The 24,026-nt window shown below is 45.4% G+C and overlaps 1 protein-coding gene across 1 annotated transcript; it reads left to right on the top strand.

Moving 5' to 3' along the window:
- The first annotated feature begins 13,068 nt into the window (after positions 1-13,068).
- bbc3 (BCL2 binding component 3) lies at positions 13,069-22,563 on the top strand. Its single transcript, XM_030743568.1, has 4 exons — positions 13,069-13,369; positions 14,589-14,970; positions 19,285-19,490; positions 21,704-22,563. The coding sequence occupies exons 1-4, from the start codon at positions 13,298-13,300 to the stop codon at positions 21,797-21,799; spliced, it is 756 nt and encodes a 251-aa protein (XP_030599428.1). The 5' UTR covers positions 13,069-13,297; the 3' UTR covers positions 21,800-22,563.
- The last annotated feature ends 1,463 nt before the right edge of the window (positions 22,564-24,026 follow it).

Raw genomic sequence — 24,026 nt, 5'->3', positions numbered from 1 at the left:
CATGCTTTTACAGCAGGAGTTTCACTCTGACTGTCGCACATAATTCACAAGGTAATGGGATCAAGCAGCTTTACAGTGACTAAGCACATTCAGAGCCCTGCAGCCTGGATGACGTGCTGTTTCTCGTTACTCTGGACAGGTGAGATAAGGCTGAGCAGGTTACGTCTCACTGGCCTTCTTCCTTTTAATGTTTCCCCCGGAGAGCGCAGGCGTGTTCATGTGCAGTTTTTTTTTATTGATTTAGAATCAAAATCATTTAATATGAGTTGCATACATTTAAAGCATCTGCCACCTCACTGGCTCTGTCTGACAAACACACACAAAGTTGACAGACTTTCCTGCTGTGGCCCAGTTTCTGTGGACGCAGTCAAAACAAACAGCTCCTCTGTTGTTAGGCAGAAGGCTGAGTGAGTAATGACCACACAGGATTTGTTAATCACCTGATAAGATCTTGCAACCAGACCGAGTGTATCTAACCGTCACTAGAACACATGCAGAGGAGACCTGCTGCCAAAGTCAGAGACAGGTGGAGGAAAACACCAGCCTGGCAGCCTCAGTTACACGACACCAGACACCAGACCCAGCAGAACCACCAGACCCAGCAGACCCAGCAGAACCAGCAGACCCAGCAGACCCAGGAGAACCAGCAGACCCATCAGACCCATCAGAACCAGCAGAACCAGCAGACCCATCAGACCCAGCAGAACCAGCAGACCCAGCAGACCCATCAGACCCAGCAGAACCAGCAGAACCAGCAGACCCAGCAGAACCAGCAGACCCAGCAGTCTTAGTGGACTGTAAGTGGGGAAACTATGAGAGTGAGACAGTGCACACAAAGAAGTCTGCAACAGCAGAAATGGTGCCACATGCATAAAAAAGCTTTTTAAAATCTTATTTAGCTGCAAAGTCACCAAAGTTTTTAAGCTTTTCGTGACGTGTGGTTCTGTGCAGGCTGTTTTTATGTTCACTGAAACTAGAGCTCATTTAGATTTCATAATAAATACATAAATAAGAGCCAGGATCGAGATGGCTGCAGAGGTGCTGCTGGGAGGACTCTGATGGTAATACAACATTAGGCTACATAAACATGTAACCTTACATAACGTAATTAGGCTGAAACATAATGCGATGTGACAAACCTGTGATGTGGCTCAATGTGATGTGGTGTAATCAAGCTTTATGTAACATGATGTCACATGACATCACATACATTAGGGAAATATATCATGTGACAAATGACATAATCTAAGGCAATGGTGACTTTATAATAACAATCATTAAACCTGTTTACTAATAATTGTTTTATAAACCATTTATGAGCATCGTGATTATTGTAAATGTTTAATAAAGACTGTGCAGCTGATCTGCAAACATTCATAAAGGTGGTCTTGAATGGAATAAGCAGGCAGGCTGTGTGAATCACAAGCTCTTCAGTTTTATGTTCTCCGGTTTTGACCCTATTTCTGCAGCTCCTTGGCAGCTTTAGTCTCCAAACATACTGGGTTGAAAGACTCTGGTTAAACTTGGAAGTGCTGCAACACTAAAGGAAACCGTGTGGCAGTATTTGATGCCAAAAACACGGCTGTTATAAGGTCCAAACCGGCCCCGCTGCGTGGCTTTATAAAGGGTTAGCCCTCCCAGAGGGAGCATCATTTTCAGCTTTTTACTGTATTTATTTTGCTCCATGAATCATTGTGCTGCAAGTCATTAGGAAAGAGTCACATCATGAGAAACGTTTTGTCCAAATTTCTGATTTCATCATCATCATCATCATCACCTTCACAGCTTTCTTTCTGACAAACACCTGTGGCCTGCCGTACCACCCTGAAGAAAGACGGGAGCCGTACGGATTTATGGCAGTAATGCCTCGTCGTGCCTTCAGCTGAATGACTGCATGTACTGCTGAAATCTTCTGCTTAGCGAATGTGTTGTTCATCAGATGCTAACGTTTTCAAAATACTCTTCTTCTTTACATTAAACAGAAGGGAAATGTGGAGGTGTGTTTTCAGGTTATTATGCCATAGCTTTACTGAGATCATGTTGGGTTGTATGTTTTACAACACTGATACCCTGAGAATGAGGACGGGCTCGCTCATTATCTTTATTACAAAATTCAATTCAATACAGTTTTATTCATATAGCACCAAATTCAACAAACAGCCACCTCAGGGTGCTTTAAACTGTAAGGTAAAGACCCTCCAATAATACAGAGAAAACCCAGCAGTCAGAACGACCCCCTATGAGCAGCACTTGGTGACAGTGGGAAGGAAAAACTCCTTTAACAGGAAGAAACCTCCATCAGAACCAGAACCAGGGAGGGGGGGTCAAAACAAGAATAATATTTGGTATCATAACAAATATAATAATATAATAATAATGTTCTGAGTGCTGATGTCATCAACAACATAAATTCTATCATTGCAAACAGCATAATGAGTATTTTACAGTTATTCACTCAGCATTTATTAGCTGCGGTATTTTCACTAAAGCTTTGATGATGAAACAGGTCCATGTGAGTGTAAAAAGTCCCGGAGCTCCTTCTGTGAAGCGACGGCGCTGTGCAGAGACGTGGATCTGCTTTCACTGTGAGCCTGGATGAGGGGGGGGGAGGGGGGGTGTCAGCGATGAGCTCATTGTTGTGAGAGCCAAACAGCAGCCTCCCCCCGGGATAACATGAGATCCCTGGAGGCTGCGATCACGGACAGAGGAAAGTGACGACGGCTCCTCTTGTTGATATAAACAACCTGCATGCGGACGTTCACGTCAGTGACTCGAGCAGAGGGTACAGCTGAAGTTTGTTTGGGAGAAGCCGTTAACTTCTCTGGGAAAACCCCTGCAGTTTTTCTCAGAACGATGAGCGCTCAACTCAACGTTTGTCCTGCGCTCTTTCCACTAAAATCCCCCAAGAAAAAGACCCCAAAGTCATACGAGAGGGTTTTAATATCCCAAATTAGTCCAACACTGGTTCTCCAGGTTAATCAGTTTGATCATCCTAATAATAATAATAATAATAATAATACTAACGATGATAACCCTAAAAAAATGTATTGATATAATAAGAGTGTTTTTGACAGACAGACAGGAGCAGGGACCTGAAATCAAAGCCAGACATTTTAAACTAAACAAGATAAAGTTAAAGTTATATTTTCCACAGAAATGCAAAACGCAGATTGGCAAAAAGTTACCGAAACAACAATAAAAGCAACACAGCAATTAAATTTAAACAAATAACAAGAAAAAACCTGAAAAATGATGCACGACCTGGTGAAAATGATCTTAAACTAATAGTTTGTCAAATTATTATTTGACTAGGCAGAGGTCAGAGGTCTCTGTAGGGTCTGAGCTGTGGTAATGATTCAGAATACTGTAAGTATTTTATACTTTACCATCAGAGCTGAATTAGAGTCAGAGGGAGCAAAAACAGCTTGTTTTGAACAGAAGGGCTGCACCGGATCAGCACAGATTATTTTGAACTGTGTCTCATGCAAAGCTATTCTAGCACAGAATAAGAATAAAAGTAAGTAAAATGAGTGCTTAGTGTGAGAAATAAAGGCTTATTTATTGGATCCAATCACCACTGAAAGCTCGTCTCACTGAAATGCAAAGTCTGAGGTTCATCTTCAAAGCGGTGAGAGCTGCTGCAGGCCTTCACACACACACACACACACACACACACACACACCTGGTCATCAACATCAGTCAGTTTCAAGGATACACCAGAGTTCATCAGATGAGCTGCGTGAAGCCCACAGGTCTGATAGAGCCGTGTTATCTGATCATGTTCCACAGAGATCCATCTGATATCAGGGTGTTTGTGCTGCTCTGTGTTTAGGTGCACTTCTTAAACAATACACAACCACTCTTCCTGGGTAAGATGGAGTCATGGTGGTGCAGGTGTCCGATTCCACAGTCAAAACAAACCCCAGATTTGAACATTGCCACATACGGCTGTGGGCTTGATACACCACGATCTCTCTCTCCCTCCAGTTCTCCTCCTTAGAGAGCTCAGATCAGCTGATAAACGCTCTTTCCACACTGAGAAGCAGTTTAGAGATGCTGACCTCGCTCTCTGACACCACGGCCAGGCAGCCATCTTTAGACAGGTTCTTTGAGTCTGTTTGTTTTCTTTGTCTCTGTGGCGACAGCTTGATTTATTAATCATCTGATAGTGTGTTCACTGCAGGCAGAGATGTCATATAAGGAGCACTTAAAGACTCTTTAAAGATGTAAAGATGGTGGCTGTCCCCGTAGGAGTCAGCCCCAGTACAGGTACTTTATCAGCCAATCAGGTTGCTCTGATGCACGTGTACAGTGGAAGTTAACCAGCGTGTCAGGTGTGTGGGGATGATCTCAGCATGTTGGAGTTTGCTGTTAATGAAGCCCTGACGTTGCCAAAGTCCCCAAAGTGAATGTTTTTATCGGCTTTGTCTGGTGACTCGGTACATGTGGCTTTGCAACCTGTTCTCACCCCACAGCATCAATTAGGACCGCTTTGCCAAAATCACTGGCGTGGCTAATTTACACACAGGGTGTCCACTGGTGTGTGTAACCCTGATGATGACCTAAGCAAGAGCGACTGTCGCTTCATCAGGTGCTCCTGGTGGTTCCTCCAAGATTGAGCCACTCCATATCAAATCTGCCCCTTCACGGCTCCTTTAAATCAGACCTTATTTATTTAAAATTCATTTATTTTAATGGCTTGATGGCTTTCTCATTACTGTATTTAACGGTCTACTGTGTGTGTTGTGTCTGTTTTCCTTTTGTAACCATGTTTCCCTGACAGTTGTCGACATCGATGCTTTATTAATAAACTCGAGCGGCCACGAGCCGGACATCCCAACTCCTGCTCCAGCGGACGGGATCCAGATGAAGGGAATCTGACCTTCTGCACACACATTAACACAGCGAACAGCAACAATCAGCCTTGATTTCTGACCTGAAAACCATGCAGGAGCATTTATCTGTCATTCATATGTCACAGTGTTGTGATTATTTCCAGGTTTACGTGAAAACATGAAAGATTTTTGATGCCTTTTGCTGAATTTAAGCCTCTTTAAATGACCCCAAATGTTCCCGTCCTTGTGTTCTGCCCTGTTGCTTCAGGAGAAATAAATCCATGTGTGAACAGATGTGATGTGCTGCAGATGCACATTCCTCCACTCTGTGCTGATTTAACTTATCATAACAGGGATCTGGTTGGCTGACACACACGCGCACACACGCACGTGGACGCACGCGCGCGCACACACCGGGTCCATCTGTCCGGCTCTGTTTGAGGGGAAATGATGAGGTAATGCTGCTGACCCCTCCGCTCTCCCGTTTCATAAACCTGTCAGATTTCTCAGATTTCTTCCTGATTTCTCTTTGTATTGTTTTCTTTGTTTCCTGCTGTGATCTCTGTAAACTCACACCATCAGATGATGCTGCTCAGGGCTCAGGGTTGAGTCTGTAAGGAAGCTTCTCCTCTATCAAAGCGAGTAAAGTAAAAAGAGGCCGTGTAGTTTGACACCTGTTATTCGCTCTTACACGTTTATTCTGTAAGTTTGCAGATTTGAGATTTGCATTATCTAGCGAAGCTGCAGGATTTTACTCTCCTCCAGCTCAGAGCACGTCTGCAGATCTTACCGCTCGGCTTTCTTTGACATTCAGCGTTTCAGACTCGATGACGCCCACCTGTTCCTGCAGCCGTGGACGGCAGAGGCTGCTGCTGCTGCCAGGCTGTGCTTGTCTAAACTGAACCTTTGAACAGACTGCTTTAACCCTGCAGAGCAGTCTGAAGGAGCTTTGTGAAACCAGCTGGAAGCACAACACTGCTCTACACTGCTGGGTCATTTTAACCTTTTATTAATCAGATATTAAAATTTCAAGTTTTCTACTACAACACCAAACCGAAGAAGGAAAAACAATCTCAGGTTTGAAGAGTCACAGACTCAGTTTGAAACTGATTTTTGTAACTCACTGTACAACACCTGACCGGCGTGCATTAAGTGATCTGTGTCCTCGAAACATCAGCTGACATCTTTGCAGCACCGGCAGCCACAGGTTTGAACCCAGGTTCTTCTTACTGTGCTAACCTCTGCACAACCACGCTGTCGATACGCACAACACATACAGACTGAAACGTGTCAAAATGTATCAGATGCTGTTTGCTTAACTTTAATAATGAGCAAACCTTCGAATCAAAGATTACATTTTTAACCATAAGGTCAATGCCTGTTGGGCTTTTTACCTCAGAAATTGGATGGTGGAGCATTAAGGTGGAAATACTCAGGAAAACAGGTGATCTCATGAAGCAGAGCCACTGTCGCTACCTGAAGTATAACACAATGGTGCAGCACGTTCACAGATACACAACAGTGGCAGTACAGATTGCAAGCTTTACTGCAGTGTTACTACAGTTTTATTACACACATTGCTGCCACCGTGAATTGGTTGGTGTGGCTAGCGTGACTTTCCGAGTGGACGGTCTGACTTGAGGGGACATTCCAGCTAAAAATTCTGACTGGGAACTTGAGATTTCTGACTTCCCACTTCAAGAGGAACACAGCATAAATTTAATATATAAATAAACTGACTTGACGTGAGTAACGAGTCTGTTTATGTAGCTCGTACCTGTAGGGCCAGAGCAGGACATTTACTCCATCAGTTAAGTACACCCTCACTGCTCCCATAGGATTTAAGAGGGTAAGTTGTAGCCAGGTGCTGCTAATCAAATGCACTGAATTAGCTGAGTGTCTCAGACGCTACAGGCCTCAGTTAGCATGTTAAAGGTCAAAGTTCACAACAGCACAATTAGAAAAAGACTGAACAATATGACTTGCTTGGAAGGAGAAAGCCTCTTCTCACTAAAAAGAAGATGGCAGCAACAGTGGAGGTGTTTGGTTAATGCACAGCACCACCTGTCACCACCTGTCAGCACGGTGGCGGAGGCGGGATGGTTTGGGCTTGTTCTGCAGCCACAGGACCCGAGCACCCTGCAGCGTCTGAGTCGATCGTGAACTCCTCTGTGTGCCAAAGTATTGGCAGCTGTCATGCAACAGGACAATGATCCTGAGCACACACACTCTACAAGCTACTGGATCATTGGTTTTTCTCACGAGTGCATACGTCAAGGGTCAAATATGAGATTAAATAAACTCAGGTCCATCACGAGGACCAGACTAAAGGTGAGAGAAAGGGCAGAGCTGTTTGGGCCGTGACAGCAGAGCTTCATTTTATCTCTGGCTGCAAACACCCAGCACAAAGCTTCTTTATCACGCCATCAGCACTCAGCTAGCATTACAACGCACATCTGATAACAGCCAGCTTTGGGCTCCCCCTGCACATTCAGATAGCTTCACATTTACCTGTTGACAGGCAGCTTTCTGCAGCTCAGCTGATGACAGAGAGAGCCACTGCTTCTCCCACTGTTGCTGCCTGTTTAGAGGATGCTTGTCACAGCAATGGGAGCTCATTTGTTAAAGCAGGAGCAGGAGATAAACAACAGTTTGAACAGTGACTGTGGCATAAAAAGGAAGTGAACAAATGGACACATTATGGTGGTTTAAAGCATTGTTGAGCCGGCCTCTCCTATAAAAACTCATTCTGACCCGTGGCTGGTACCAAAACTGTCACAGGAGACGACAGACTTGAGCTTCTATTTCTTCTCATAAAAAGTAAAACACACTTTGAATCTCAGACCACTTCACAGCACGAGTGTGTCCCACACAAACACACCTTTAGTTTGGTGCAGGGAGGAAGGGCGCAGGGGTGACAAAGGAAACAGGAAAAGCTGAAAGAAATCAGGAAAGCGACTTCAGAGAGTCTGATCACTGCTTTGTCTTCTGTCCAGACATGTAGAGATAACCGGCCCTGTTAGTGACTGTACCCACACAGTACCCCTGCTGCTGCTGCTGCTGCTGATGATGATGATTTTTTTGACTTTTTCTCTGCATGATGTCAATAACAGGCTGACATTTTTTATTTTTTTTTTTTTTAGAAATGTACCATAATATTTATTATCATTGCCAAAACATTTAAGTTGCACTCTCGGCTCCCGGCAGGGTGACCTTTGCAAACATTATCAGTCAGAATAATAAATATCAGCCACATGATTATTTCTCCATTAAGATTAAAACTTTAGACTTCAGTTAATATGTAATTGTTCATAATGCACAGAGTGTAATTTCCATGATTACCTCTGAGTTATGACATCCTTTAAATGTTGCACCCCAGCCTGAAACCAGCCCTGGATGCAGGGAAGAGGAGGAGTGGGATGAAGGGGTGGAGGGGTGAGGGGTAAAATGATGATGTCATTGTAACAGCCCAAACACTGGCTCAGCTTTCAGCTGTGGGGACAAAAGCTGAGGCCTTCTGCTTTGGTTACTGCAGGACAAACAGCAGCTTCACACACACACACACACACACACACACACACACACACACACACACACACACACACACACACACACACACACACACGATGGGGAGTCCTCTGACCTGTCAGGAGGCTCCTGTAACCTCGCACCGTGTTACCAGCTGTAGAACCACCAAAGAGAAAGAAGGACGTTTGTGCAGCTACAACCAGACAAACTCTTTCACATCCAGCTAAAGAGTAACAGAAAGATTTCCTTGATTAAAATGAAAAATACAAAGCACATTTACATAATAAAATGATCAGATTTAACCTGAGCTCTTCACCTTTGGCTCGTTCAGTCAGCCATGCAAACAACCTGCTGCATCACCAGGTAACCCTCAGATCAAACTTAATCCGACCACCTCCTGAAACAGCAGCTGAGGTTTTTCAGTTGAACTAAAGAGCGAGATGAGACTCGAGGTGGTAGATCTCATTTACATGCTTATCACAGCCTCAGAGGTATAGATTACCTGTCAGAGAGAGGGAAGCGAGTGTGAGCACACCTGATCTGGCACCGTTGTATCGTCTCTCTGTTGCACGACTGCCCTCGGGTTACAGCGAATAACACCCTCAACACAGAGACGAGCTTTGCAGGATAGAAAACAAGGTTGGTGATGCAAGCTGGAACCAAAAACCTGGCAGGTGACTCGATCACAGGTGGCATCAGCAGGTGTTTGGGGAGCCCGGAGGCTGGCCTGAGATCTGCAGTTTGTACTTGTTCTCCTGCTGCAGGAATCTGCAGATTTTAACCAGCCTGCAAGTATGTGATGAATCAGAAAGGTCGTGTTTAGGTATCAGAGGCTGGAAATCAAGAGTGCCATAATAAAAAAGAGCATATCCTTCAATTTGTATCCAAGCTGTTAAAGGAATATTGCACTGTTTTTACTTTATTTTAAGGTTTAGTATCGGGAGACAGTCTGTGCTTAACCAGACATTAAAAAAAAGAAAGAAATTTGGTAAAATGTTAATTTTACTGTTAGATTTTGAAGTTTTGCTGATGTAACCTCTTTGCAGTTAAATGTTTTTATTGAAATGAAAAGAAGAGGCCACAGGTGTGCACAGGTGCAGACACGTTTCCAAGCATATGAGTGGATAAAAATAGGAACCCTGTACCTAATTTTGCACCTTCTTGAAAAGGTCCATGTTTGTGCTGCTGCATTAAGGTACAAACTCTTCACCACAGGTTCAAGTCTGACTTATGGCAGCAGTACCTTAGAGGATACTGTGCAGTGACAGGCTGTTGTTTTATTAAATGTACAACAGTGTACTTCACCAGCAAACAGCAGACAGATCAGCCTGCCAGCATTCAGCAGCTAAAGAGGCTGATATCAGCCTGAGGAGCTGGTAGAGACAAACACAACTGCAAATTTATGGTCATGTGTCCTCCAACTGCTGGATGTTTAAATACTCCCTCAATCAGCTTATCTTACTGCCTGCAGAAGTAACCACACAGGTGACTTCACAGGTGACCAATACCCTACAGGTAACCAACAAACTCAGTGTTTACATTTGATCACAGCATGAAAATCCTGATTATTAGAGGCCAGAGGAGGTTTCACAATGAAAACAAAAAGTGTTTAAACTTCTACAAGAAGAGTCTGAGACACTGAACAGCATCTGACCAAGCTGGGACAGGCTCCAGCCCCCTCACGACCCTGAACTGGATAAGCTGTCAGGAAGATGGATGGATGGATGGATGGATGGATGGATGGATGGATGGATGGATGGAATATATTGTCTTGATCAGGGGTTTATTTCCAAAAGTGGTCAAACCTGTGCAGTCATGTGAATGATGCAATGCTCCTGAGAAGAAGAGCAGAAGATGACAGAAGAAGAACAACCAGGGAGACAAAGTTGCAGGAAATTTACCTTCTGTGTTAATCAAGCATTTTCAGACTGTTTTGACAAACATTTGATAGCTTATTATATTTAAAATAATTCATGGCATTCATAACAAAATGAGTAACAGATGCAGCCTGATGGTCTTGACTCAAATTAGCATTCATTATCTTGCCTCTCCAAGCTAACTGTTGACCACATGTCATCCAAAGTCTGCTTGTGTCAAAGCTGGCAGAGGATGTTCGCCCGGGCATGTACCTGACGGGAGACCCACCCCTTCCCTGACAAACAAAGGGGGTGTGCTGCTGGAGGGGGTTCAAGCTGCCACTTCCTGCCGATTAAACAACCTCCAACCCCGCTGCTCAGCTGAGCTACCCCCCCTTCTCATACCCTGCAGCTGAGGGGTGCTCCTAAAAATCAATGATCTGAAGGTCAGGGGTCAGGATGACTGGAGTTTCTGATGTCATTTAGCATGCTAATGTTATGCAGGGCTCTCAGATTGGGGTTCGAAAGCTTGAACACTTAGGCTGCTGTTGTGACTCACAACCATACTGCAGGCTTCTGTCACTGCATGAAATATCAGCACTATCACGTGAGTCCAGCAGCCTGAGAATCAAGCTGTGACGTGTCACCGTGAGATTAAAGAACGAGCAGAAATAAAGAAGGAATAATAACCTTCAAGTGGCCGAGTACATGCGCTCCTGTCATGTTTTTATTTGGATGAGTGCTTCGGTCTATTCCTGCAACTTTTCATAGTTTTTTATAGGAATCGGCACTACAAGGATAGTTTCCACTTCTGATCACCACACTGTCATGTTTTTCAGTGAGCCACGGCTGATGGAGCAGATTCAGAGGTACCCTGAAGTGTGTGCAGGTTTAACACACGAGTAACCAGATCAGACAGGTGGGCCACGGACAAACTCGCTGCTTCCAGGGATATGTGAGGAATGTTTGGAGCCCTTTTCCCCAAATACTCCCTCTCCCTCCTGCTGATCTCTGTGCCGATGAACAGTTGGTGGCTTTCAGAAGCAGGTGCAGCTCCAGGCAGCACAGCTCTTCCAAACCAGCCAAGTATGGCTGAAGATTTGGTGGAAAAGGGATGCCAAATTTTGGCATTTAAAAAGAAATCATAGAAAACTGTAATTAATGATATTTGAGACGTCTGCCAGGAAGAAGGAAGCACTGTGGGTATGATGGACACAAGTTTCCAGTGTTTAGATTTGGGAACTTCCACTGACTTCCACTTTACTGAAGCCTTCAGTACAGTAGGTCAGCATGCATTTTGGAGACGCTCCAGATCCAGAGCAAATAAGGTCAAATTTACTGCCAACAGTGCCGAGCATTTTGCAGAGTCAGCAAAAACAAAAAGCCACAGACACATCCCTGAAGCTCCTGGATCTAAATTCGGATCAGTCTGCCGAATAACGCAGCAAACAGAATTCCCACGGCTGTGACCTCAGTGCAGAGGAGAGCCTTATTCTTCTTTGCATGAAATCACATGCAGCCTGAAATCACCACAGTCAGAAGTGCTAACGTTTCGGTCACACACTGATTATGCAATGAATGTGCTACTAACAGTGTTACTGTATGCTGAAGGCTGACTCAGCTCCACTCCAAACAGGAAGGCTGCTTGTTTGTTTACAGCTGCTGAGGATGTGTGAAAAAGAGAAGGAAATTAGAGGAAAAGCGGCTGGGGGGTTGTGAGGGAAAGGATGTGTGTGTGTCTGTGTCTGTGTCTGTGTGTGGGTGGGTGGGTGGGGGATGCTTTGTTGATCTCTCTGCAGGGCTGTGACGTGAAAAAAGTTAAAGATACGGGGTGAAAGAAGAGGAAACAGCGGACAAGAAGGGCTTCATGTGAGGGAGGTTTGATGTGTGAGGTAACAAAGATGGAGATGTGCTGCAGAGAATTTAAAATAGAAAGAAAATGTGTGTGTGTGTGTGTGTGTGTGAGTGTGTGTGTGTGTGTGTGAGTGTGTGTGTGTGTGTGTGTGTGTGTGTGTGTGTGTGTGTGTGTGTGTGTGAGAGAGAGAGAGAGAGAGAGAGAGAAGGGAGGCAGAGGGGGCAGTAAAACACAGCAGCATCCTGTCGGGGAGCATGTCAGCACTTGTTGTGCAGGAGGAGAGAGGGAGGGGCAGGAAGTCAAACTCACCAGCCATCAAAATAAAAGCCACAATAAGAACAATGCAAATACACTAGAGTGATGCAAATGGGAAAGAAAGTACAGGTGACTCAGTGTGCACATCAGGTGAGCTCAGGTGTGGAGGTTTCCATGGTATTTATTTACTTTGGCTTCACTGTGTTTTTACACAGGCTCGTTTTTGGAGTATTAGTGGTGTTTGTTGGGGGCAGGATATGTAAGTTCAGAACAGGTATTATAATAAATATTTGTGTTTTAATTTTTATGTCAGTTAACAAGAATGAACTAAAATGAATTTAATTTTTTGAGTCTATTCATAGTTAACTCAGAGACATTTTAAAACAGAGACATGGCTCTCAAAATTCCCTGGACTGAAATGGGAAAATCAGCAAAGATGGGGAAAAGCTTTTTAAAACCCTTGTTTACTTTACTCATAAGGAGTTTGACTGGTGATTGTATAACAGTGGAAAATTAAAGTCAGGTCAGATGATCCCTCACTCAGATCCATTATGTTTCAGGGAAGGCGTGTTTTTGGAGGCGGTAATCAGAATGATCCCCTAAAGGGAGCAGCCGAAAGGTTTATTTACTGAACGCGTTTTCGGGTTTTATTGTGAAAGTTAGACCGGATGTTTGATGTCTGGGTCTGGCTTGACCATGCGCTTAAAAACCGAGGCGGACGCCGAGTCGGAAAAAACCCGGACAGCCAGCCGCCCCGGCAGCACGCAGCCCGCTGCACCTCATCGGCATCAGTGTTAGTGTTTTGATGACGTAACCTGAGACAGAAACAGACAAATTTTCACCGAGACGCTTCACATCGGAACACCTGAGATGGAGTGACGCGGCTTTCTCCGGGCGGACTTTAAATATCTCCGAGCCTCCTCCCGGCCGCATCCACGGCTTCTTTTCGGCAGCTTTGATTCCGTCACATGGACACCTGTTACCGTCAGATTCACACCTGCACGCAGCGTCGCCGCGGACCTTCCGATAACCGCCACCAAGTAAGAACCCTTCACTTCAGATTTCTGTCTGCAGAAGTTTGCAGCGCAGAGTTGCATCATCTGCCCAGCTGTCAGGAAAAGCGCTGAGCCTCAAACTTCACCCGAACCGCCGCGTTTACTTCCAGCTCCTCTCCGTTTATACTCGTACAAACGCGCTCCCACACGGAGCGGTTACACGCCAGGTCGCGCGTTGAGTTCCACCGGCCGGCAGCCCGTTTTCGCGTTTCTCCGACCGAGACAAGCCCCGACATGTCGGAGGACGCAGCGCTGACGGCGGAGCGGTAAAAACAGAAACATAAGCTCGTCTTGTTTCGCCGCGGACCGGACGAGCGTCCTAAAAAGGCGCAGCGCCGGTTTTTGGCCGCTCGTGGATTTTATCTTAATTTATAAATGTTGACTTTATAATCAATAAAGACTTTAAAATAATCAAAACCGGACGCGTTGGTGCTGCAATAATATTAAACGAACGATTTTTGTCGATTATGTTCGCTCGTCGCTTTCTGCTCGATGAGCGAACATCGCGAGCGCGCTGCATCGGGCACGGATTTGTTTACAAACACAGGTCTCGTGCTCCGAAAGCGGAGTCGCTGCTGCCTCCTGGCGGCCAACAGGAGGACAGCAGCTAAAATTAGAGCTGCGGGTTTATTTTAATCTTTTCCACTCGGCTGCCTCTGTGCTTCAGAAATAAAATACAGTTTTTTCCCTGTTATTTTAAGTGTTTCATTATATGACATATTTTTAGTTTTTATAATAGATTAATTTAAACCCTTTCTTGTATATTTGTGCATATTATTTACCAATATTATTTTAGTTAAACTAAGTAAAAAAAAAAAAAAACAACTAAAACATCTTTGTCAAAGAAAAGGGCAAAGTTACACTTTTAAAAACAAACTAACAAACTGAAACAATTTTGTGTATTTTTGTGTAATTTTGTGTATTTTTGCGTATTTATTAAAATATGTAAGATAATATAAATCATATATAGGAGATGTCTTAAAGCTTGGGTATATATTTCTACTGAGACTGGAATGTGTGTTAAATGTATTCTTAACTTAAATCATACTCTCTGATGAATACCAGCCGTATTATAATAACAAAAACCAAAACGAGCACTGAAACCAATAAAAACTGAACTCAAACACAACATTTTGAAACCGTAAAAACTCAACTAAATTGAAAATAAACACAAAACTGTAATACCGCTGTCTTCCCTATTTAGGCTCCCACTGAGATGGCCCGAGCACAGACCGTTCAGAGCGCCGGAGAGACCCCTGCAGGAGGAAACTCCTCTCTTCCGTGCCACAACACCTGCCGCGTGGAGCTGCCTTGCCCCCTCCACACCTGGCCCGGGATGCTCACCAGTACCACCACCAGCACCAGCACCAGCACCTCCTTGTCCTCCTCTGGGACTGGCACCGGTGCCATACACATCCACCATCATCACCATCACCATCATCACCTGCAGCCCGTGCAGGCTCTCTATCTGTCGTACCCGCTGCCGTACTCCCACCCAGAGGACCAGGGCGAGCCCCGTAATCACCAGCAGTTACCTGCGGCGTCCCCATCGTCTCCTGGTGGGAGGCTCTCAGGAGAGCAGTCAGGTAATATTTACATAGTATTACACAAAGTGAGTTGTAGCATGGTGTAATATTAAAACTACATGAGGTAGTTAAGGGGTCAATGTAACACTGGGTCTGAGCAGGGTGTTAATCATTAGGCCTTTCAGGCACAGCTGGGGCGAGTCCAGCAGAGTGAATGTGGGACAGAGAGTATGTTTGTGTGAGGCACATGCTGACAGGGATTTAACACAAACACGTGACGTGAATAGGAGGAAACTAAACTTTGACTCATGCAGGACTCTTTTTACCTTTTTTTATTCCACTGGCCTTCAGTCTACTAATAAATTAGATTTCATCCATCACCTGGTACACAGTTTCATCCAGGTATGAGTTTCCCAGTTTGTATTAGGGTCTTACTACTGAAAGGGCTTTGCTTATTATTGTTGTTATTATTGTTATTATTATTATTATTATTATTATTATTATTATGCTAACTAATTTCATTTTTGAGGGTCTAAACGTGTTCAGACTCTCATAAGAAATGATGAAACTGTGTGTATTTCATGGGTCTTGTGTGCTGTAGCACCCCACACAAAGCCTGAGCACTGGAGCCCCTCCTCTGCATGTGTGTAAAACCCCCACATGCCCAAAAAAAGCCCCTTCAAACTGTTTTCTGTACCCAACAGGAAGTCTGCCATTTTGGCACCACTTTAACAAACCTCTTCTTGCAGAGATTCAGACTCATCCACTCTGGCCGTGTTAAACTGTTTAAATGAAGCTTTGGGTGGAGGGCCTGTCTGTGGTGCGGTTTGATGACTTTAAGTTGTGTTAATTCACAGATAAAAATCTCTGTCTTGGACTTTTGAGTTCGTAAACTTTAGCCAATCAAAATGTCAGAAACTGTCTCAGAATGTGACGCCTGGTCAGGTGAGCCGCAGCAGACCTGATTCAAAGCCACTGCTGAACGAAACAAGCTGCAGTGTACACAATGAGCAGGAGTGGTTACGATCAGATGCGACTCAGCCACGGTCGCACACAAGCGTTTGCCGTGCAGACCCCCACCCTAAAGCGGGAGAGCGTCGGTTCGTTACGTGTTTACTGCAGCCGGGGCTTTATTTACTGGACAGGAGTTTGTTTGGGCAGCGCTGATGAGTGGGCACAGGTGGAGGGTGGAGATGTGCTACAGCTGTCGCAGGGATAAACATGCGGTCCCTCTTTAGCACAGTGACCTTGTAGCCGAGCAGGCCTTTATGCTGGAGGAAGTCCCCCAAACTGCTCAGACCAGTTCCTGAGTTTATGGTGTGAGGTGGGATTCATTTCAGGGGACATTAGAGGAGCTTCTACTTTGTAATATCAGGATAAAGCGCCCTGAAAGCTCATTGTGCTGCTGTCACTCTGGATGTCTGCGAGTTGTTGATTTGTGCCTGCAGCTGTTTAAGTTTGCTGGAGACATTTCCCTCAGCTCCAGAAAGAGTCACCTCTGCAGGTGTTTACTGCATGGATCAGGTGAAGTAAGCCTAAACTTGGCTCTGGGGCCACAGTGTTGTGACAGAGCTGCAGCAGTGTAAACAAATATCTTAGCATCCCCTCCTCCTCCTCCTCCTCCTCCTCCTCCTCCTCCTCCTCCTCCTCCTCTCTCAGCTGTAGGTCAGCTGTGCATGCAGGCATGTTCAGACATGTCCCCGCCTGCAATAAAGAAACAATCTGCAGCACTTCCTCCTCAAAAGAGCTTCAGCCCAGCAGCACAGAGTCAAATTAGCCTGTCAGTGTGTCACCAGCAGGAAACGAGGCCAAAGAGTCTAAACTGCAGGGATTTATTCAGTCAGCTATTTTTTATTTAAACAGCCAGCTTTAGAAAAGTCAGTTCATCAGATTAAAGGTTTGCTAAGCAGGCTTATCAGTCAATCACTAAGTCAGTTAATGGCCAAGTGGATTTGTAATTCAGTGAGTGGGTAAGTTGATTATTCAGTTATCGACACTGAAACCGAGTTAATCAATTAGTCAGGAAGCTGTCAGTTATTTCATAAATCAGAGAGTCAGACTGTTTTCACACAAGAACTTTGGATGCTTCCCGGAGGATCGGGCAGGACACGTTCTGGTTTTCCTCTACAGCAGGAAGTAGTCCACAGGAAGTACTCTGTGTGGTTTGGGTGAGGGCGACACTGGAGAGCAGCTATTCACACAATCAAACATTTTCTTAGCAGGAAGCTGACGGGTTAACGAGCGGCTAAAGTGTCAGATATTTATGCTCTCACGCGCTCTCGTTCAGGTGATGCTTCGGAAAGTTTGTGGCTGTGGTGCTCACCCATCAGTCGGTTAATTGGTTCAAAGCGCCCAGCCTGCCATCGAGATAAGATGATGTTCACTGCTCCTTCTGCTGTTACGTCATTCGCGGGTTCATTTGCACTGCATTTGCTTAGTCAGTCGGTTGGTTATCTGCTTATTAGAGTTATTTGTTAAGGGAACAATGTGGGAGCACAGCTAATGTTTCAGAGCTTCCAGCACAGTCAGCAGAAATTTAACCTATTTGATAACCAGCCAGCATGTTCCCTCTTTGGCTCTTCTCTGAGACTGCTTACAGGTACCAAAAACCACTCCACCTGTTTCTGTTCATCTGCAAATATCTGTTTATTCTAAGGGTGCATACGGGTATTATAAGAGTGTTATAAGAGTGTTATAAGGGTGTTCTGGAACAGTGACAGATATCCAAGATATCGTATCGCGGCGGCCTCGCCCCCTGGTGTGATGTGTGGGTTCCTGTTAATATTAGTCTGAGATGATCGTGTTTAAGGATCGTTAAAAGTATTTTTGGTCGTCGCCTCTAAAGAAGAGCCGAGGTGTGAGGAGAGCAGAGGGGTTTGGAGGATTGTTTATAATATTAGTGAAATATCAGCACAGCTAAAGTTGGAGTTATCAGCTTCCTGCCCTCCCTGTCGGCGCAGCTTCAGATTTAGTCTGCTGTGATTTTTAATGCCCCCCCCCCCCCCCCCCCCCCCCACACACACACACACACACACACACACACACCTCACCCCCCACCTCACCCAGCCCTTCTGTCTCTACTGGATCCCATATTTAACTGGTCAAGGGGTCTCTCTGTCACCTTGTCAGCCCATCAGCCTATCAAACGGACAAGTTCATGCCAAGGCCCGCCCCTTTCCTCTAGGTCACCCAATCACAGCTCGCCTCCCCGCTGTGTCTTCCAATCGCGTGCTGATGTCTCCAGGAGTGCTGCCTCAGAGTTACCTTGGCAACAAGCCAGGGTTTTCCTGTTTGTGTTTTTTTCTCCTCCCTGCTGCTTTTTCTTTTCTCTCTTCCTCTTTCTCTGTCTCTCTGTCGCTGTCTCACTCCGCCTCTCTGTCTAGTCACCTGCATCTTTACAGGATCAGTTGTAATCCTCCTAGCAAAGCGGATGCTGCGGTTGCCAGGGGCGCCGCTGGCGCTCGGGCGTCGTGCTGGAGACGGGGGTCGTTTCACAGTATATAAAAAAGCTGTGATTGGATGAAATAGAAAACAGGTCGGGGAGCCAAAGGTGTGCCGTAGTGAGGTCAGAGAGGGCACCTGCTCAGCTTAAAGAGAAGAGTTAATCAGAAACTGAAATCTAATGTGGAAACGAGCACATTAATTAGTTCCTGTGTATCAGAATTAAAGCACCGGGGCAGTTAATGATGCTTTGCCCACACTATGAAACAGGGTTTAAGAAAACGCCAAGAAAAAAAAGAAGATACGTGAGGAAGTAAAGATGTACATAAACTTTCTTACAGTCCTAATATCTCAGACACATTTAGGTTTGTTTATCATCGAGCAGACAGAAGGCTCAGGTATCTGCTCAGCCAAAAACACACAACCAAACCCCAAAAAACGGCCTGTAAACACACAACAAACACACAAACCCTCTCCATACCAGACTTATTAAGCAGATTAAGAGATTACTCTCCCAAGTTCATGAAGAGGAAGATAAGTCACCGTCACCCCATCAGGCTCCCTAAGAAATCTGTGCGTTTGTAGTTCCTGTGTGAGAAAACCAAACAGCTATTTTCACCATGATTTACTCCTCAGTCACTTTTCCCACTCAGATCCAAACATTTTAAACATGTATGTCATATTTAATCTGCAGAGGGTCTGTTACTGTGTGTGCACATCCCCTCTGACTTAACCTGTCTGCACAAGTGTGTAAGGAGGCCATTAATCTATGCTGCTTGTTGAGAATCAATTAAGCATAACCAGAGGCTCTGCACGAGCTTCTGCCCGTTCATACGTGAACATTTCCTCTCACGAGGCGGGCAGAGAGCGCGCACGAGGAAGGTCAAAACAAGAAGGAGAAATTCTTATATCCAGCTTTCTTTCCTTCTGCAGGCTCAGGCAGACGGGCGTACCAGCGGGCCTCCGGCCGGCAGCGACCTCGGAATAACATGCTGCCTCAAAACGAGCAGCCACCCTGGGCCTCGCCTCACCACCGAGTCCCTGGGGGGGACGCAGAGCAGGAGCTGCAGATCAGGAGAGTGGCGAACCAGCTGAGGGCAATTGGAGATGAACTGAACGCCACGCTCCTGCGCAGAGCGGTAAGGAGAGCGATGATGGTTCCGTTTTTAACCTTTAACCCTGAAATTACTGAGCCGGTTTAGTGTGAAGTCTCGTCCTTGGAAGCAGGTACATTGATTCTTCCTGTGGGTCTTAAATGGAGGAACGTGTGAGTTCGTGTGTAACTGCACACGTGCACGAGAGCGGACACAGATCGATATTTGTGTGAGAACGTGGATCAATTACAACTGTGTGCGCTCCTTCCTCCATCTTTTATTCAGTGTTTTCTTCTGCTCATTATCCGTCTGACTGTGGGAGACCACAGGACGTTACTGCAACGTTTAGCTGTCAGATTTTAAAAGTAAAAGCCTTTAGTTGTTCACATGGAGGGGCATCCGCACAGGAAGAAACTAGCAGCAATGAATGCAGGTCCCAAGTTAAAACTTTCTCACCTTAGAGGTTAGTGATGGAAGCAACGGCCAATAAGAGCAAAGGATACTGTGGATTATGAGGGTGTGGCAGATACGTTAGATGGTAGCAGTAAGAAGGCAACAGTTGCTTTAAGCCAATCTGCTTTAAAATATGTCCAGTTTTCAAAATAAAAGCCACCAGTGAGTCATAGGAAGTTGTCAGAATGTTCAGGTGTTTCAGATTTTCAATCTAAAAGCCATCATTTAGCTATAAGAATTTAGGATGCTTTAAAATATTGTTTTTTTTCCTAAATAAAGCTTCCGGTTACTTATGGGAAGTTACCAGAAGCTGTTTTAATCCTGTGGGATTTTCCAAATTAAAGTCCCTTTTATTTATAAAAAGTTAACAGGATGCTCATAATTATGTCAGATTTTCACAGTAAGAGCCTCAGGTTAGTTATAGATGAAGAGTAGAAGCACAATAAAAGCCTTGTATCTAGTGTTTTCAGCAGGAGGTAACAGACGTCGTCCTGCAGCAGCAGAAATCCTGACTTTCCTCTGGATATCAGCGCACGCGCTGCCCTTCGATCCTTCTGAATGACTGCGCTCTCCTCCCGTCACTGCCTGTTATTTCTTTATCGCGCTCGCTCTCCTGCCCCACCCTGCCTCTGTGCTCTACATCGCGTGAGGAGCTGGCAGTGACCTCCTCCCTCCTCCCTCCGACCTCCTCTCCCCTCTCCCTCCCTCGCCATCCTGCCTTCAGCTCATAAACAAAGATGACGTCACCTTCTCCGGGCTCGCACTCAGACATGAACTGCTCACTTTATGAGGTTGTAGCAGCCCCCACCCCGCTCTACCCGACCCCCCTTTGCAGACAAGTGCAGCAGGTTTCAGGGTTTGCTTCTCATGTAACTGTCTGCTGCTCTGTCTGCGTGCACTGAGAGATGCTTCAGTCTCGAGGGGAAACTGAGGAAACGGCGCGTGTTGTTTATGATCTCGTCAGTTTTTCTGAGCACTTGGAAACAAAAGGAATGAGGAAAGGAAGGAAGGAAGGAAGGAGGGATGGAGGTTGTAAAGGAAGCAGATAGGGAGGGTTAACCCGTTCATCGTCCTCGTGTTCGGGCTCAGCGCTCCTCATTATTGGTCCTTCCCTCCATGATCTCTTTCTGGTTACTCTGTTAATATCTTTATTAATATTTCAAAAATAGAAATAACAGCATGGTAACATCCTTATCCAAATGTTGCTGTTTTTCTTTTTTAAAATGCAGACAGAAAAACTCTTTTTGTCCTCAGTTATTTCAGGTTTCCTTCATATGTTGATCTCTGGGGTTCACAGCTTGTTGTTTCTGGTCACTGTTCAGGAATATAAATATCTATATTTTTTATTTCTGGTAAATGCATGATTATTGTTTTTAATTAATCAAGTCAAGATTAAAAATATTGATCCAAATAACCGTGGTTGAGGTTTTTAACATTGTCCATCAGCTCTGTTTACACTAAACAACAGCTGAAGAACCCAAAAACCTCCCACAGCCGACCTTCGTCCACCGAGCGGTCTGACCCTGCAGAGCAGCTCAGCCAGCTCAGAAATGATCACCTCACATTATTTATGCAGTTTCACTCACATCTTTGTTGCTGCTGCTCCAACACATGCCAGCAAGGGCATCGGGGGACAGCATTGACTTGCATGAAGCTGCAGCCATGTGATTAAGTCTCTTCTATGAGCTGTTTTTGGGTCACTCTGTCAATTAATGCGCATTTTTTAGCATCTAAAAAGGTCAGCTGTTGAATAATGAAATGCTGCTGAGTTTCATTCGGTCTGTTCTTTCTCTCTGACCTCGCAGCACGTTGGGCCTCAGTGGCAGGACTTCAGAGACATCTGCCGAGGACTCCTCAGCTTCATCACCCAGACGCTCAGCACTCTCTACAGGCTCACATAGACACCTGTCTCACCTGCTGAGGGTTTGCTTTTTCACTCTGTGGACTTGTTGTAGTGAATAAGACAACCCGGATTGGGTGCTGCGCTGCTCCTCGTCAGAGGTTACACCAGGAGGTGCCACTGAGAACGTTTGCTTGAACAAAGGAGAAGTTGGGAAGCTGAAATCAGCAGCTGGATCGGGATCGCTCCCTGTGGAAGCCGGACCTGTCTGACTGCCTGTCATCGGTCTGTCGGCCCATCTGCTGGCACAGACCGGCGCCGACAGACCGACCTGTAGATTTTGTAAAACTGTTATTTTTTTTCTCCTTGTCCTGTCTCGGGGTCAGCTGTTTATGTAGCAGGTGTGACTCGGTGTGTGTGTGTGTATGTGTGTGTGTGTGTGCGTGCACGTGGCTGACGGGGGTCAAACTGAAGCTGAGAGGTCTCTTCGGCCTCCCGTTTACACGAGAACGGCGTGAAAACGATACTTTTCGAAAACGTTCTCGTGTAAATGGAGCCTGAATCCACTGTGGCCGCTTTTCAACTGACAGGGTGCCGGTGCCGGTGCCAGCATTTGAACCCTTCAGCGGTTTTTCCACTTTGAACACACTTGGTGCTCAGCTGAAAAACGGGTTCAACTCCGGCCCCGCAAACTAACTGGTCTCGAACCAGGAACCCGTGCCGAAAGCGGCAGAAGGGCGTGACTCTCAACATCAAGTTTTCTACCATATTACATGTGTATTACAGGAGAAAAGAGAAGCAATTTTCACGGCTGTGAATTAGGTTGGGCTCTAAGGCTGAACTTGCTGCTTTGTATCAGTTCATATCACAGATAAAAGGACACAAAGTGCGTACTTGTCGTCTTGCTCTAATCGCTGTCTGTGTTTCCCTCTGTGCTGCACACAGATGCTGCAGTAGTTTGGTTTGGACCCTAAAACGTATCTGCAGCACAGAAAGGGGAGCGTGTTCTCCCACGTTTGTGCGCTTCGGCTTCGTGTCCAGACGAGGACCCGCCCACACTCATACGTAAAGGAGCAGTTCACAGAAACGCGGTGGGAACGTGGGCCCATTCTTAAGCGTTTCACCGGTTCATTGAATCAGCACTAGCACCGGCACTAGCACCGGCTCCTCGGCGGTGGAAAAGTAGCACGTGACCTCCTGAGGTCTCTGAGCCTAATTCCAACCATACGTTATCTGAATTTGGGATTTTTGAATATCATTCGAGCTTTGCAGGCATGATTTGACCCTCGTCTGATGTGTGCGTGCTGCCGTTGTGTCTTCATTGTGCAGCCTGTGTCCTTCTTATAAAACTGTGAAACTGGACGCTGTCGTTGCATCGCAGGGAAAAAGTCGGTGTGATTCCACAGACTGAACCTTCCTCTCAATCTGCTTCATGTCACTGTGCGATGTGCCTTTCTGCTTGGCGCTCTGTCGAGGTTTAATCTCCGCCTCCAGGACAATCAACACACACACACACACACACACACACACACACACACACACACACACACACACACACACAGTAAAACCATAGATGTTTGAGCGGCTCGTCACTGGATTTCGAGCATTTGTTTCAGAGGTTCCAGCTTCTCTCGCCCGCCTGTGTCACAGTGTTCATAGTTACTCGATCAACTGTAAATATTCTCTCGGAAGACGAATCGAACTTAATCCGAAAGCTTTGCTGGACTTTGGTGGAGAGTTTGGGAGATGTTTTAGTCTGAATTTAAATCCAGTGGATTTGGGAAGAGATTCCATCAGAGAAAATATGATTTGGATCTTCTGATTGCTGAAAAGTATTCGATGATGTTTGTCAGGTGACCTTTTGGTTGTGGGACTGTTTTCATCATAGTTTAAGGGGAAACACTGATTGCTTGTATTTAGAGCATATTTATTTTGGAAAGTAGCCTGTCTGTAGCATGTTTTTGGTTTTCATTTTTTATGTTAATATTATTTTTTTCCATACATTCCTGATCAATATGATTTCCGCTGTCCTGGAGATGTAACAGTTAAAAACCAGAGAGTGAATAATAGGTGGAAATTTGTGCGTTACCCCGGGTGGAACCACACTCAATCACACAGAAACAGTCACAGCAGTTTTAATGCATTACACACACACACCATCTGCTGTCTTTGAGATGTGAGGAGCATCACGGATCCACCTGAAAGCCACTTTGTGTATAACCAGTGTGATGGACGAAGGTACCAAAAGTCTCCCTTTAGCCTCTTTAAAGCACAAAGAAGAAGAACTG

Source organism: Archocentrus centrarchus, chromosome 13 (genome assembly GCF_007364275.1).
Source record: "Archocentrus centrarchus isolate MPI-CPG fArcCen1 chromosome 13, fArcCen1, whole genome shotgun sequence".
Classification (NCBI taxonomy): domain Eukaryota; kingdom Metazoa; phylum Chordata; class Actinopteri; order Cichliformes; family Cichlidae; genus Archocentrus; species Archocentrus centrarchus.
Note: the sequence above shows the minus strand (reverse complement) of the source record. Positions and strands in the feature narration are given on the sequence as shown.

Bases quoted from the DNA above. Each gene is read 5' to 3' on its own strand.
- bbc3 (XM_030743568.1), top strand. From the start codon at position 13,298: ATGGACACCTGTTACCGTCAGATTCACACCTGCACGCAGCGTCGCCGC. The intron at 13,370-14,588 runs GTAAGAACCCTT...TTCCCTATTTAG, and splicing joins CTTCCGATAACCGCCACCAA to GCTCCCACTGAGATGGCCCG. The intron at 14,971-19,284 runs GTAATATTTACA...TTCCTTCTGCAG, and splicing joins GCTCTCAGGAGAGCAGTCAG to GCTCAGGCAGACGGGCGTAC.